General features: G+C 57.2%; 1 protein-coding gene across 3 annotated transcripts; it reads left to right on the top strand.

The window, feature by feature from the left end:
* The first annotated feature begins 2,639 nt into the window (after window positions 1–2,639).
* SRF (serum response factor) lies at window positions 2,640–12,305 on the top strand. 3 transcript variants are annotated; one of them, XM_075555067.1, is made up of 7 exons: window positions 2,646–3,516; window positions 5,101–5,367; window positions 6,857–7,118; window positions 7,712–7,834; window positions 9,176–9,367; window positions 9,627–9,703; window positions 9,912–12,305. In XM_075555067.1, exons 1-7 carry the CDS (start codon window positions 3,007–3,009, stop codon window positions 10,005–10,007), a joined length of 1,527 nt encoding a protein of 508 aa, XP_075411182.1. In that variant the 5' UTR covers window positions 2,646–3,006; the 3' UTR covers window positions 10,008–12,305. The 3 variants fall into 3 exon arrangements, with proteins under 3 accessions (XP_075411181.1, XP_075411182.1, XP_075411183.1); XM_075555068.1 differs by lacking the exon at window positions 2,646–3,516 and adding an exon at window positions 4,880–5,003; XM_075555066.1 differs by having other exon boundaries at window positions 2,640–3,516; window positions 9,627–12,305.
* The last annotated feature ends 646 nt before the right edge of the window (window positions 12,306–12,951 follow it).

Genomic DNA, 12,951 nt, shown 5'->3' with positions numbered 1-12,951 from the left:
ATTTGTGAGACCACTCATGTACTTATGTCTTGATTCCACGGGTCCCTTGAACAATATTCAGTGGTTTCTCACAGTCTTTGGGTTGTGAATCAGTGAGATACACACGCAGGAAATGGGCAGTATCCCATCGTTTGGGCTGATAAGATATCAATTTCACAGAGCTCCATCAGTGCGACAATACTTCCCTGGTTTTCTTATGATAGATACCTACTGGCTTGTATCCCTCTGAACCCCGGCTAGCAACACCTAAAGTGATCTCACCACCACTCATGGGAAGAGCTTTGGCAGCACAAACGTTAATCACACAGCTAACCCACCAAAAGGTGGGCTGTGAACTCATTCAGGGGCTCCCTGAGAGAGAGAGACCTAGTGCCCAGCTCCCAGAAAAACCTCATGGGGCAGTTCTGCGCTGACATGAAGGGTCACGAAGAGTCAAAACCTGACTCTATGGCTTCTAAGAGCCACCGGAGCCCCTGGGGCATGCAAAAAGCCAACGCACTCTAATAGGCTACTTACCAAAAGGTTAAGTAGAGGAACAGAGGAAGAGAGATGGTGGATATATGTTTGGAAATTCAGCCACTGAAAACGATGGGATACATTTCTGCTCTGACAGTCCATGGAAACTGGTGACAAGCAGCCATTTGAAAAACAAGCTACTATGTAGGAGCCCCCACTAAAAGTATTTTTTAAAGCCCTTATTATTACCTAGTACCTTTTGGGGGGATTTTAGGTTAAAATTGTTATACATTTATATATATGTAGATATGCGCATGCCGCACCTGGGCTCAATGAACTTACTTTGTGAAGCTATGCATTCAGGTTAGTTTGTAGACAAAGAAAGTATATACATAAAATAAATATGTACTTTTTCAGAAAATTATATTAGAAAAAAAAAACCCAGCTGCTTTATCTAATTTCCAGGGAGAAAAAGATGAGGCTCTCTACTCTCAAAAAGAATTATAGGCTCCAGGGGGAAAATGAGGAGCTGATATTAAGGGCTCAAGTAGAAAGAAAAGATTTTGAAAAGGATGATGGCAACATATGTACAAATATGCTTGGCACAATAGATGTAGGTATGAATTGTGATAAGAGCTGTAAGAGCCCCCAATAAAATGATTTTTTTAAAAAAGTTATCATCTCAGAAACTTAAAGGGGGCAGTTCTACCCTGTCCTACAGAGTCACTGTGAGTCAGAATAGAATTGGCGACGAGTTTGGAGATTAAAAAAAATTAATCTCTACAATTTTTCAGACAGAAATCATCACCATCTCCCATCGAACCGCTTACACACCTGAGCTGACTTAGCCCAGGTAGCTCCTGTACTGTTCCCTGACCCATTAATGGTTAAGAGTTTAGCTGACAGGCTGCCAGTTTGAATCCATCAGCAGCAACGTGAAAGAAAGTTGTGGCAGTTTGCTCCCCTAAGATTATATATCACCTTGGCAACCATATACTGCATTTCTACCCCGCTCTCTAGGGTCCACGCGTCAGAACTCATTAATCTTTATCTGAGTTAGCATAAGAACCTCATGAGGTGGGTGGGCACCATGTTCTAAGAATGTGGAATTTGGGGAACTCAAGTTGCTTTTTTCTGCCACGGAGCTAAGACCCAGACCCAGACGCAGGGCTTCTTCCCAGAGACTTGAACTTTGGAACATCTCAGTTTTGACTTATTTTTCTCATATGGACTATCTTTAGTTGTGTGTGTGCGTTTCCGCACTTGTGCTATAAACTTCACGGGGAATGAACTCTGGATGGCAGAGTGTGGATTGGGGTTTTGCTAGTTTCTCAGGCCTCGGAACAGGCTGCTGGGTGGGCTCTATCTTCCCATGGCCCCCTCCCCCCAGCCCAGCCTGCAGCTGGAAGTCTCCACCATCTCTACTGCGCCTCCCTGCCCCCATCGGGGACGTGGAGGAGGCGACTGTCTCGCCAGGCCCTTTCCAGATGTACCCCTGCCAAAGACGCCCCAGTGCAGAGGATGATGGATGAGACCTGGGGAGCAGGCCTAGTGGGAAAGTGCCGTCGCCATGAAAACCGAGGGAGAGGGAACGGGAAAGGAAGTCGGGGCGGGGAAGGGAAGGAAGGATTGGAGTGGGGCGGCGGGCCCGCGACGAACCTGGACACAGGACCCAAATCCCCTCCGTTCGCCAGGAAGTGTGCCCCCCATCAGAAAGGAGTGGGGAATGCTCAACCCCCGCACTCCTTCCTGGGGTTCTGGGCTGTATTTTCTCATTTACTCCACCCGCCCCCCCCCCAATATCCTCCAGGGCTTTTCAGTGTTTGCTTCCAGCCTTCCCAGTGTTGCGCCTTCGCGTCCGCTAAAGTTACACTTGGGCTTTCTCCCGGGCTTCCACTCTGGAAGTCCCTCTCAATTCTCGCCACCATTCTCTACTTCTGGGGGGCGGAGTCGCACCTCCTCTCCTGTTCCTTTAAGAGGCGTCGGCTCCTCCCCTTTCGGAGTCGCCGTCTGACGCGAGATGACAGCAGCGAGTTCGGTATGTCTATGCAAATAAGAGCCCCCTGCGGACCAATGGAAAACGGAGGTGCCGCAACCGCGGACCAATACGGCGGGGGCACTGGGGCTCACCATATAAGGAGCGGCCTCGCCATAAAAGGAAACATTGTATCTCTTTATATGGGGGGAAGGGTCGGGGGATCCCTCCGCCGCCAGCGCGTGGTCGCGGCCCCCTCCACCCGCCGTCTCCGCCGCGGCCAGCAGCCCCTGCCCCCCGGGGGACGCTGACGGCCGCCGGGCGCGCCGCCCGAGCACACGGACAGGGGGCGCTGCGCGCGGCCTGGGGCATCCCGGGCCACAGGGGCAGGAAAGTGAGGGCCCAGGTCGGCCCGGGCGAGCAGGGGCCCCGGGTTCGCTGCGGCGGCGGCAGCAGCTACAGCGAGAGCTGCATTGGGAGCAGCGGGCGCGCCAGGTGGAGCCGCGAAGCCGATGGAGGCAGCGGCGGCTCCGATTCCTCGCTGAGCGCTCGTCCACCCGTCTGCATTGAGCGCCATGTTACCGAGCCAAGCTGGGGCCGCGGCAGCGCTGGGCCGGGGCTCGGCCCTGGGGGGCAGCCTGAACCGGACCCCGACGGGACGGCCGGGCAGCGGCGGGACTCGCGGGGCTAACGGGGCCCGGGGGCCCGGGAACGGCGCGGGGCTCGGGCCAGGCCGCCTGGAACGGGAGGCTGCAGCGGCGGCGGCCAGCACCCCGGCGCCCGCCGCGGGGGCCCTCTACAGCGGCAGCGAGGGCGACTCCGAGTCGGGCGAAGAGGAGGAGCTGGGCGCTGAGCGGCGCGGCCTGAAGCGGAGCCTCAGCGAGATGGAGCTCGGCGTCGTGGTCGGTGGGCCCGAGGCGTCGGCCGCGGCCACCGGGGGTTACGGGCCGGTGAGCGGCGCGGTGAGCGGGGCCAAGCCGGGTAAGAAGACCCGGGGCCGCGTGAAGATCAAGATGGAGTTCATCGACAACAAGCTGCGGCGCTACACGACCTTCAGCAAGAGGAAGACGGGCATCATGAAGAAGGTATCGGACGGGGAGCCCGGCCGGCCGGCCGCGGGGATCGAGGAGGGGTGGGGACGTGCTGGGGGAGCCCGGGAGGAGGGCTACGCCGCGGCGGCCAGGAGAGGCGGCGGACCGGTCCGCAGGAGGTGTGTGGGAGGGGACGGCTGTTACCGGAGTCCGGCGAAAGGGGAGGGGCTGTCAGCGAAATGTGGGGAGAGGGGAGATGCTGCGGGAGCCTGGGAAAGAGGGGAACCCAGGCGCAGAGGTGGGAGTGACCGGCAGAGGGACGAGGGGGGCCCTGGCGGAGTGAATAGGGGGAAGGCTGCGAGGCATCTCTTGAGACACGAGGGTCAGTGGGTTCAGGACAGGAAGGGGTGCACAAGAGAAGGTAGGAAGGTGGAGAGGCTGGAGCCGAGTGGGTAGCTGTAGTGTATCCAGCAGGCCAGCCTGGGGGAGGAAGGTGGGCACCTCTGGAGTAGTGCTGGGTGGGAAGGCAGGCAGGGCGGGAACCTGATGGGCGCCTGGGCCTCCGTGAGGCACTAAGGGCGGGAGGACTGGTGTTGCCCAGAGCAGCAGGGACTGAGCTCCTGCCGGGGTCATGTGCTTTCCATGCTTCTGGTGGGACAGGACCGTGGAACTAGGGGGTTTGCAGCCCCAAGAGGGAATCTGCGCTCTGCTGGGGATAAAAGCAGGGAGGTTCGCCGAGATACTGACAAAGCCCACTCCTGCCAGCCAGTTCCCCAGTGGAGAGAAGCAAACAGAGGAGGCTTCTTGGGGTATTTGGAAGGGAAGGGAAGGGACGGAGGCTGAGAAGCTGGCAACCCAGAAGCTAGAATCATTGGCGCATTGGTTTTTCTAGCTGTACTACAGAGAAACTCAAGCAGTCCCCAAGGTGGGATGTGCAACTTTGTTGGGAATGGGGCTGGCCCACTAGGGCCTCCTTGAGGTCTCCCTGTGTTCATGGGATGGAAGTGCTAATCCAGCCCCCATCCCCCAACACTGCTGTTATCAGTGTCCCCTGTGACTTGCTCTTGGGAGGGGGGGGGCTGATGGAAGAGTGTCTTTGCCTCTTTTACCTATCCCCCCTCTGTGGTAAAGACAGAAAAAAAGAGTATACGGTATTACAGAGCAAGTGAGGACACAGGTTAGGGCCTGTTGCAGCTTCTAGGAAGAAGCATGGGACCGTTTTGAGCTTGGGTGGCCCCTTAGCCCTTGTATGATGCCATCCCGGGGCCTGTGACACTGCCGAGGGGAGCCCCCTCCCATGATCCCCAGAGCTGTGGTGGGGAGCAGCTAACTGGACCCCTCTGGGTCACCTGAGGTCAGATGTTCAGTCACCAAGGGGCTGGGCCTTTTTTTTTTTTTTTTTTTGCTTCAGGTATCTGCAGTTTGGTGGTACGCCTCAAACAAGGGGTCCTTTTGCTGCGCCCCAGCCCACCCCCTCTGGCGTCCTAGTAGGACCCTAGAGTCGTTGGAAAGGAAGGTCATTATGGGAGTTGAGGCTTGAGGTCGGTCACTGTATTTTCTCTCTTGGCTGCTTCTCAAGGAAGGTAGAAGGAGAAAGTAATGCTTGACATGCCCTCTCTCGCGTCCCTCCCCTTCCAGGCCTACGAACTGTCCACGCTCACGGGGACACAGGTGCTGTTGCTGGTGGCCAGCGAGACAGGCCATGTGTACACCTTTGCCACCCGAAAACTGCAGCCCATGATCACCAGCGAGACTGGCAAGGCGCTGATTCAGACCTGCCTCAACTCGCCAGATTCTCCGCCCCGCTCAGACCCCACCACCGACCAGAGAATGAGTGCCACGGGCTTCGAGGAGACCGACCTCACCTACCAGGTGTCCGAGTCCGACAGTAGTGGGGAAACCAAGGTGGGTCGCCTGCCCCAGGGCAGAGGGGGGCGGGGGGAACAGGGGACAGGGAAGGGAGGGAGCCCCTCGCCCTCTCTCACCCAGGATTAGGTGCCCCCAGATGTGGTTGGGTGCTAGTGCCCTTGGCCCTCCCGGGAGGTGGGGGAATGGGGGGACAGGTGTTCATCCTCGCCATCCTGACAGGAGGCCGGCCCCCTAGATAAGCAAGCGGCCTCCGTGCCCATATAAGGCCGGCTCCGGCTCCAGCCGGCCTCCCGCCCCGCAGCCAGCCCGCCTGGCAGAGCCCTCGCATTCCTCCAGCCAGCTGTCTCCCCGCTGGGGGTGGGGGCGTAGCTGAGCCCTGCCCTCCCCACGTGGGGCAGCCCCGGAGCCCGAGCGGGAACGCTCGAGGGTCCCAGGGTCCTGGGAACCGCAGACTGTCGGCGGGCTGGCTGGCTGGCCCGGAGACTACCTTACTAATCAGCCGCCTAACCCCTCAGGATGTCCGGGCCTGGGCACGTTAGGGAGTGCATTCGCCCGCCGCTGCGCTGCCGGCCCTAGTTAACGCCTCCCCCTTCCTTTTCCCGGTAAGGAGAGGGGGTGGGGTTTCCGCCCTTGTTCCTCTTGGGAAGCTCCACCTTCTGGGTGCCTGCAACTAACTGGCCAATCAGAGGAAGCAGCACCGTTTGCCTTAGCAACGCCGCCGCCAATCCGGGGCCTCGAGCCCGGATGCATGGCAAACCTGCCGTGGTGTCCCACCCCAACTCCCTGTCTTTGGAGCCCCTAACTCACCTGGAGACTTCCTCCCCATCCGAGAAGAGACTCCCTCCCGGAAGGGCGAGAGGCTGCTTGGTGCTGGGCCCTCCTTCCCGTATTGTAGTAGCACAGCCTTCGTAATAATTGTCAAACCCCGTTAGCACTCGAGCGTTCTTCCCGGGAAACTTTGCTGGATGAATGTGCTCCTTTGGTGGCTGAAATCTTCAAAAAGTGGGGGTTTTTTGCCATAAAGGACTCCCTGCCAAACCCCCACGCTCCCTCAAACCCCCAGTGTTCTGAAAAACCGCTAAGTCCCTCCTCGGAGCTTGGTAAACCAGAACTGGAAGGACTTGGAGCCCAACTCCCTCCTCAGTGGGAACATTGACACTCAGAGGGTCCCTATGGACCTGGGACAGACCTGGGGTGTCCTGTCTTAGCCAGGGGATTACCACCGTCTGCAGGGGATGCTGCTGCCGTTGGCCAGCCAATACATACATGGCCCTTGTACAGGCCCGGTGCTTTCCATGTGTTCCACGCTGACAGAAACCCAAGACGTGTGTCTTATCCCTTATGACACTTAGTCGATGGGAGCTCAGGGGCCCCGTTACCATGCCCTGAGGTAAATGCAGCAGCTAAGCAGTGGCACTGGGATTGGAACCCAGGCAGTAGCAGGCTCCAGAGTCTGGTCTCCCAGGCTTCCACAGGGGTGGCCTCTGATCAAGGCTCACTGGCTGCCTTCTTTACTCTGGTGCAGGACACACTGAAGCCGGCGTTCACAGTCACCAACCTGCCGGGGACCACCTCTACCATCCAAACAGCCCCCAGCACCTCCACCACCATGCAAGTCAGCAGCGGCCCCTCCTTCCCCATCACCAACTACCTGGCACCAGTGTCTGCTAGCGTCAGCCCCAGCGCGGTCAGCAGTGCCAACGGGACTGTACTGAAGAGTACAGGCAGCGGCCCCGTCTCTTCTGGGGGCCTCATGCAGCTGCCCACCAGCTTCACGCTCATGCCTGGTGAGTCACAGGGCCAGGGAGAGATCCCGCCTCCCTGGGGAACATTGAGCATGTTCAGAGTGGGTTTAGAATTGGCACACGGCGAGCTGCTCTTTGATCTGGAGGGAGCCAAATAGGCCGGCGCCCGAGAGCAGCCTCCCATGGCCTGTTGGCAGGCATGTCTCTGAGAACCCCTGTTAGCATTTTCAGCCACAGGCCACAGGGACAGTAGACATTCCCTACCTCAAGTGGAGAGCACATTCTGTTCTTGATGGGTCAGTAGCTCCCGGGTCAGCTGAGGGGCGGGCAGAGGGGGTGGTGGGTGGGGAGACAAGTCTGGGGTATGTGAAGGAGGGAAGGGCAAGAGCAGAGAGTTGAACCCTCCAGAGATGAGATTCAAGAAATGAAGGGTCTCTTTAGCTCCCAGGAAAAGTAGTATGTATTACAGTTGAGTACCAATGTGCCAAGTCCTGAGCTTGGGTGGGTGGGAGGGGGGCAGGTGTGTGTGTGTGTGTGCACGTGTATGTGTGTGTGTGTGTGTGTGTGTGTGTACTTGCTTGCTCCAGGTAGTGGCTGAGGAGGGCCAAACCTGAGCGAGTCTCTGGGCTTTTCAGGTGGCGCAGTGGCCCAGCAGGTCCCGGTGCAGGCTATTCAGGTGCACCAGGCCCCGCAGCAGCAATCGTCTCCCTCTCGAGACGGCAGCACAGATCTCACGCAGACCTCTTCCAGTGGCACAGGTACAGCTGGGAGCCTGTCACCTTCCCTTCCCATCCTCCATTAGGGCCAGAGGATCCCTTAGGGCAGTGGTTCTCCACCTTCCTCATGCTGCAAACCTTTCATACAGTTCCTCATGTGGTGGTGACCCCCAACCATGTTATTTTCATTGCTACTTCACCACTGTCATTTTGCTGCTGTTATGAATCGGGCGACCCCTGTGAAAGGCTCATTCGACCCCACAGGGGTTGAGACTGAGAACCGCTGCCTTAGATGCTGCAGCTTTTGCACTAACCCTGGTGAGAAAGTCGGGTAAGGCTGGCTGAGTTTGTTATCCTGCCCTGCAGTCGGGTTGCCACTTCTATAAGACAGCTAGGAAGTATTGAAACCGCCTTCCTCCTCAGCCTCCCCAGGAGCCTTGAGCCCAGAGAGACAAGGCTGCTTGCCCAAAGGCAGAGCCAGAAAGGATTTATGGAGCAGTTGTCTCCAGGTGGGAGGAAGTTTGTTAAGGATCTGAGTGGCCATAATTGTAATCTCCGTAATTTCAGTAAGGTCCCTGGGCACTCAGTTATTTCTTGAAGTTGTTCACTGCAACCTTGTTACACAAAGGGTGGCATGAGGCCTGGCAGCACCAGCATTCCCTGGGACATTGGGAGAAGTGCAGAATCTTAAGCCTCACCTAAACTAACTGCACCAGAGTCTGCCCCGCAGCTCGAGTCCCAGGAAGTCGTCTGAGACGTTCTTGGTTAAACGATGACCCTGAGAGGTGCCGGTGAGGGAAGAGGGAAGAGAAACAAAGCCACCAAACACTGGACTGATGCAGCCAGCCCCTCAAAGGGGAAGAACTAACTAGGTTTCCCTTGAATGGGTCGGCCACTGCCAGGATTATGTTCCCCGAGGCCTTCTGAACAACCTGATTCACTGCCATCGAACCGGTTCTGACTCCTAAGGACCTTCTGAGTCGGGTAGAACTGCCCCTGTGAGTTTCCCAGACTGTTGACCAGAGCAGAAAGCCCAGTCTTTCTTCCAAGGAGCTGCTTCTGGTTTCAAACTGTTAACCTTAAGAATCTCAGCCCAACTCGTAACTACTACATCCCTCGGCCTGTCGAGTTTGCACCTAGAGAGGTCAGCAAGTGAACCCTTGGGCAGTCCAGGTGATAAATTACAGTGAATGGCCGGTGCTGCTGTGTCCAAGGAAAACAAACCAAACCAATGCCTGGGAGCAGGAGGGTCTTGTCCCACAGCCGGTACCGAGGAGAAAGGCCAGCGAGGGCTGGTGGGCTGCACTCCCTGGGGCGGCCATGGGTCAGGGGCGGGGGCCAGCTGCAGTGCCAGCCTTCCTGATCGCCCTCTGATCTTCTCAGTGACGCTGCCCGCCACCATCATGACATCGTCCGTGCCCACAACTGTGGGCGGCCATATGATGTACCCCAGCCCCCACGCGGTGATGTACGCACCCACCTCGGGCCTGGCTGACGGCAGCCTCACCGTGCTCAACGCCTTCTCCCAGGCGCCATCCCCCATGCAAGTGTCCCACAGCCAGGTCCAGGAGCAAGGTGAGCCCCCTCTCTCCCTTGAGCCTCTCTCTCACACGCACATGCACATACACACGGCAGTCACTCATGGTCACTGGGGCATCCATACCCACGTGTGTCCTCGGGCGCATTTGGATGCTCACAACAACAGGCAGTCTTGGGCGCGTTTATCTGAGGCTGGCCCCAACACCAGTGCACCTATCACCGCTCGCTGTCCCCAATATATCGACGTTTCTCTTGGGTCACCGGAGTGACGATCTCCTTTGGTTTCCCAATGCAGGCGGCGTCCCGCAGGTGTTCTTGACCGCGCCATCTGGGACAGTACAGATTCCTGTTTCTGCTGTTCAGCTTCACCAGGTAAGTGGGGCACTGCCCACCCCATCGCAGTCAGACTTCTTTGTCTTGACCTTGGCGGGGCGGGCTGGGGCAGGGGACTCCCCGTTACCAGTTAGTCACAGACCGAATCCCTGGCCAGGAGGCCTGTTTGTTGCCTGGTGTGGCCCCGGGGGCTGGAGCTGGCTGGTCAGTGCCTGCCTTCCCTTCCTCATTCGCCCACTTCCTCCAGATGGCTGTGATAGGGCAGCAGGCTGGGAGCAGCAGCAACCTCACCGAGCTACAGGTGGTGAACCTGGACGCCACCCACAGCACCAAGAGTGACTGATCCGTCCCGCCGCCCTGGACAGATGACCCAAGGGATGGCACCACTTATTTATTGTTGCCTTTTCACGTTTTTACACACACGTTGACGGGCCGCAGGAGGGAGGCAGAGAGGAGGAGCGGGCAGCCACCGGACTGAGCCCTCTCACTCCAGCCAAAGAAATGGGCCTGCCCGCCCTCCACCCTGTCCTTCTCCCCTCCCCTCCTCCTCCTCGCTCCACCTCCTGAGTCTGTTGATGGTGGGCTGCCCTCCCCTCCCCTCTCAGACTCCCCTTGCCAGCTTGGCCCCATGTTTGCCATGAGTATTAGCTATACCCAATTGGACTGTGCCCTCGCACAGGCCTTTGGGGGGATTAGGCGCTGTGGCCTCCCTGAGGAAGCAGTTGGGGCCCTCTCCCTAGCCTCCTTGCTGACTTGGGCCAGCGCGGTGTCTGCCACGGGCTGGGGCTAAAGAGCTCTGCCACTGCCCCTCAGGGAGCCAGCTGGGGAGGTGGGAGGCTTCTTTCCTCCGCCTACACCCTCTGCCCCCTCAGCTCCCCAGTAGCTGGACCTGTGCACTGGGCAGGTTCCTGGGGCCACCTGCCCCTGCCTTGCCTCTCTCCCCTTGGACCTGACCTCCAGGGGCCCCTGGGATGGAGGGAACTACCAGTGTTCCCTTTGCCCCCTTGTCTTCCCCCTCCCTCCTCCCAGCTGCTTGACTTAAAAGTTGATTTTGAACTTTTTATTTGAGGAGACAAAGTGAAAACAAATCTATAAATATATATTTTTAAAATATTTAACTTTTTTTTATGGCGTTTTTCTTGTCCCCCCCTCCCTGCCCAAACTCCCTTTCTCTGGGGAGCCCAGTGGCTCCCCAGAACTGGCTGAGCCCCAGGGGACAAGCCACGCCCCATGAGCTGGGGGCCTGTCAGTGTGGGGGGGAGATCCTGGGACGCTCCCTGCTGGTGGTCCCCAGCTGGGGAAGGGGCCCTCAGGCCATGCCCCGATGGGTTGGGGAGGGTAACCCACAGCCCTGGGGGCCTCTTTTAGCCCAGCAAGGTGTTGCTAGGGAGAGGGAAGAGGAAGACCAAATGTGGGGGTGGGAAAGGCGGGGTGGGGGTCGGGTGTCAGTAGGCACCCAACTTCATTTGTGCCACACGCATGGGCATTGCAGCCTTGTGCTCCTCCAGGCCTGCAGCTGCATGAGCAGGGTGGGGTCTGGGAGGGAGGAGAGGCAGGAATGGGGGTCCGAGGAAGTGGAACCGGCTCTTGTGCCGAAGACAGCGACAGGGGAGCCAGAGGTGGCCAGCTCTCCCAGGGAGTGAGCAGCTACTGTAACTTTTTTAAATTAAGACAAAAAGCCTTGAAGAAAATGACTTTATTTTTCTAAGTGTAACCTCAGTATTTATGTAATTTGTACAGGGGCCGCGCCCCACCCCTCTCACCCCCTTTGGGGTAGACCTTGAGGGTGGGCCTGCATAGGGGAGGATCTTTACCCTGTGTCAGCCTCCCTTCACCACCTAGATCCAGAAAGTGAGCTTTTTCAGATCCGCCGCAGCAGCTGGGGTGGAGTTTTATTAACCCTTGGTGGCTGCCTTCAGGAGCAGCCAGCCAGCTTCTGCAATTAGGTGAAGGGGTATGGGAAGATTCTAGGCACAGCCTACTTTTCAAGGGGATGATTGGCCGACCTGTTTGAGAACCCCCTGACCTCTAACCTCCACTGCTGTCCCATTTCGGGGTGCCGAGATGGAAGTCCCCTTTCTGGACTTTTCTCTTGGAGATAATGGGTGGCTTTTCTCCTGACTTATGGGTGGCTTGCAAGGCTGGGCATGGCAAAGCAGGGGCCAGAGAGTGGGGGAGCTTGGGACTCAGGTCTGTAACTGCCCAGCCCCTTCTCTGCTCTTGTTTCACTCTACCCCCCACTCACTCACTCTCCACCCCCCACCCCCACCCGTGAGAGGAAACTTTAATAATTCCTCCTCTCATTGCCACAAGACAGACCCAGTGAGTGAATCAGGCAAAGTGTTGATAATGTGTGTGGTGTGAGCGTGACCTTGTGAGAACCTGTGTGTGAGGGATGAGGTGGCATTTCTCTGTGCAGCGACCCTTGGTGTTCCCCTTCCTCGCTGGCTCTGGGGTATGTGTGTGTGCACCCGAGTGAAAGTGTGTGTGAATGTGGGGTGTGTGCGTGTCAGTGGTTTCTACTTCCCCCTGGGATGCTGACCCGGGAATAGTAGACATGGTCACAGTCCTATGTACAGAGCTTTGTTTTGTATTAAAAAAAAATACTCTTTCAATAAATGTATCATTTTTGTGCACAGTCTGTGGGGTCTTTGGCTCTGTTTGTCCGGCCCCAACAGGAAACAAGGCCCCGGGAGTTGCTACTCCTGTGAAGGAATTCTGGTCGAATGCTGCAGACGGAAATTTGAACGGCTGGCTGGCAAGGGGCGGTTGAACCTTAAAGGATTTAATTTGAGAACGTTTGGGGGGCAGGAACCTTTCTCTTAGTGCATGGCTTTACTAGGTGCCTAGGCCAACAGGGAAATAAGCAATTTAAATTAATAGGAAAGGTGGCACAATTAACTCAAAGCACTGCTTTGAGGGGGCTTCGGAGACCACGGGCGTGTGTCCCGGTGCTGAAGTAGCGCAGTGGTCACCTGTTGGGCTGCTATCCTCAAGGTCAGTTGGAAAGAGGAAGCATGTATTGTTCTCGTAGTTACAACCCTAGGGGCCCACAAAGGCCGTTCTAACCTGACAAGGGCCCCTAGAAGGCGGAATCAGTGGGACACCATTGATAAAACTCATATCCTGGCGAAATAGTCACATGCCAGCCGAAAACCGTATACCCTAGCTTGTGCAGTCGTTCCCCAAATCGTGACTTTCAAAACGCCGCGGGACGCGGGAAAAATTGTTAAAAATCGGGACGTCTGGGGGATGGGGAACCAAAAAGCAAGATCCACGGTCAAGCT

This window comes from Tenrec ecaudatus, chromosome 7 (genome assembly GCF_050624435.1).
Source record: "Tenrec ecaudatus isolate mTenEca1 chromosome 7, mTenEca1.hap1, whole genome shotgun sequence".
Lineage (NCBI taxonomy): Eukaryota > Metazoa > Chordata > Mammalia > Afrosoricida > Tenrecidae > Tenrec > Tenrec ecaudatus.
The sequence above is the reverse complement of the archived record's forward strand: the minus strand, read 5'-3'. Positions and strand labels throughout refer to the sequence as shown.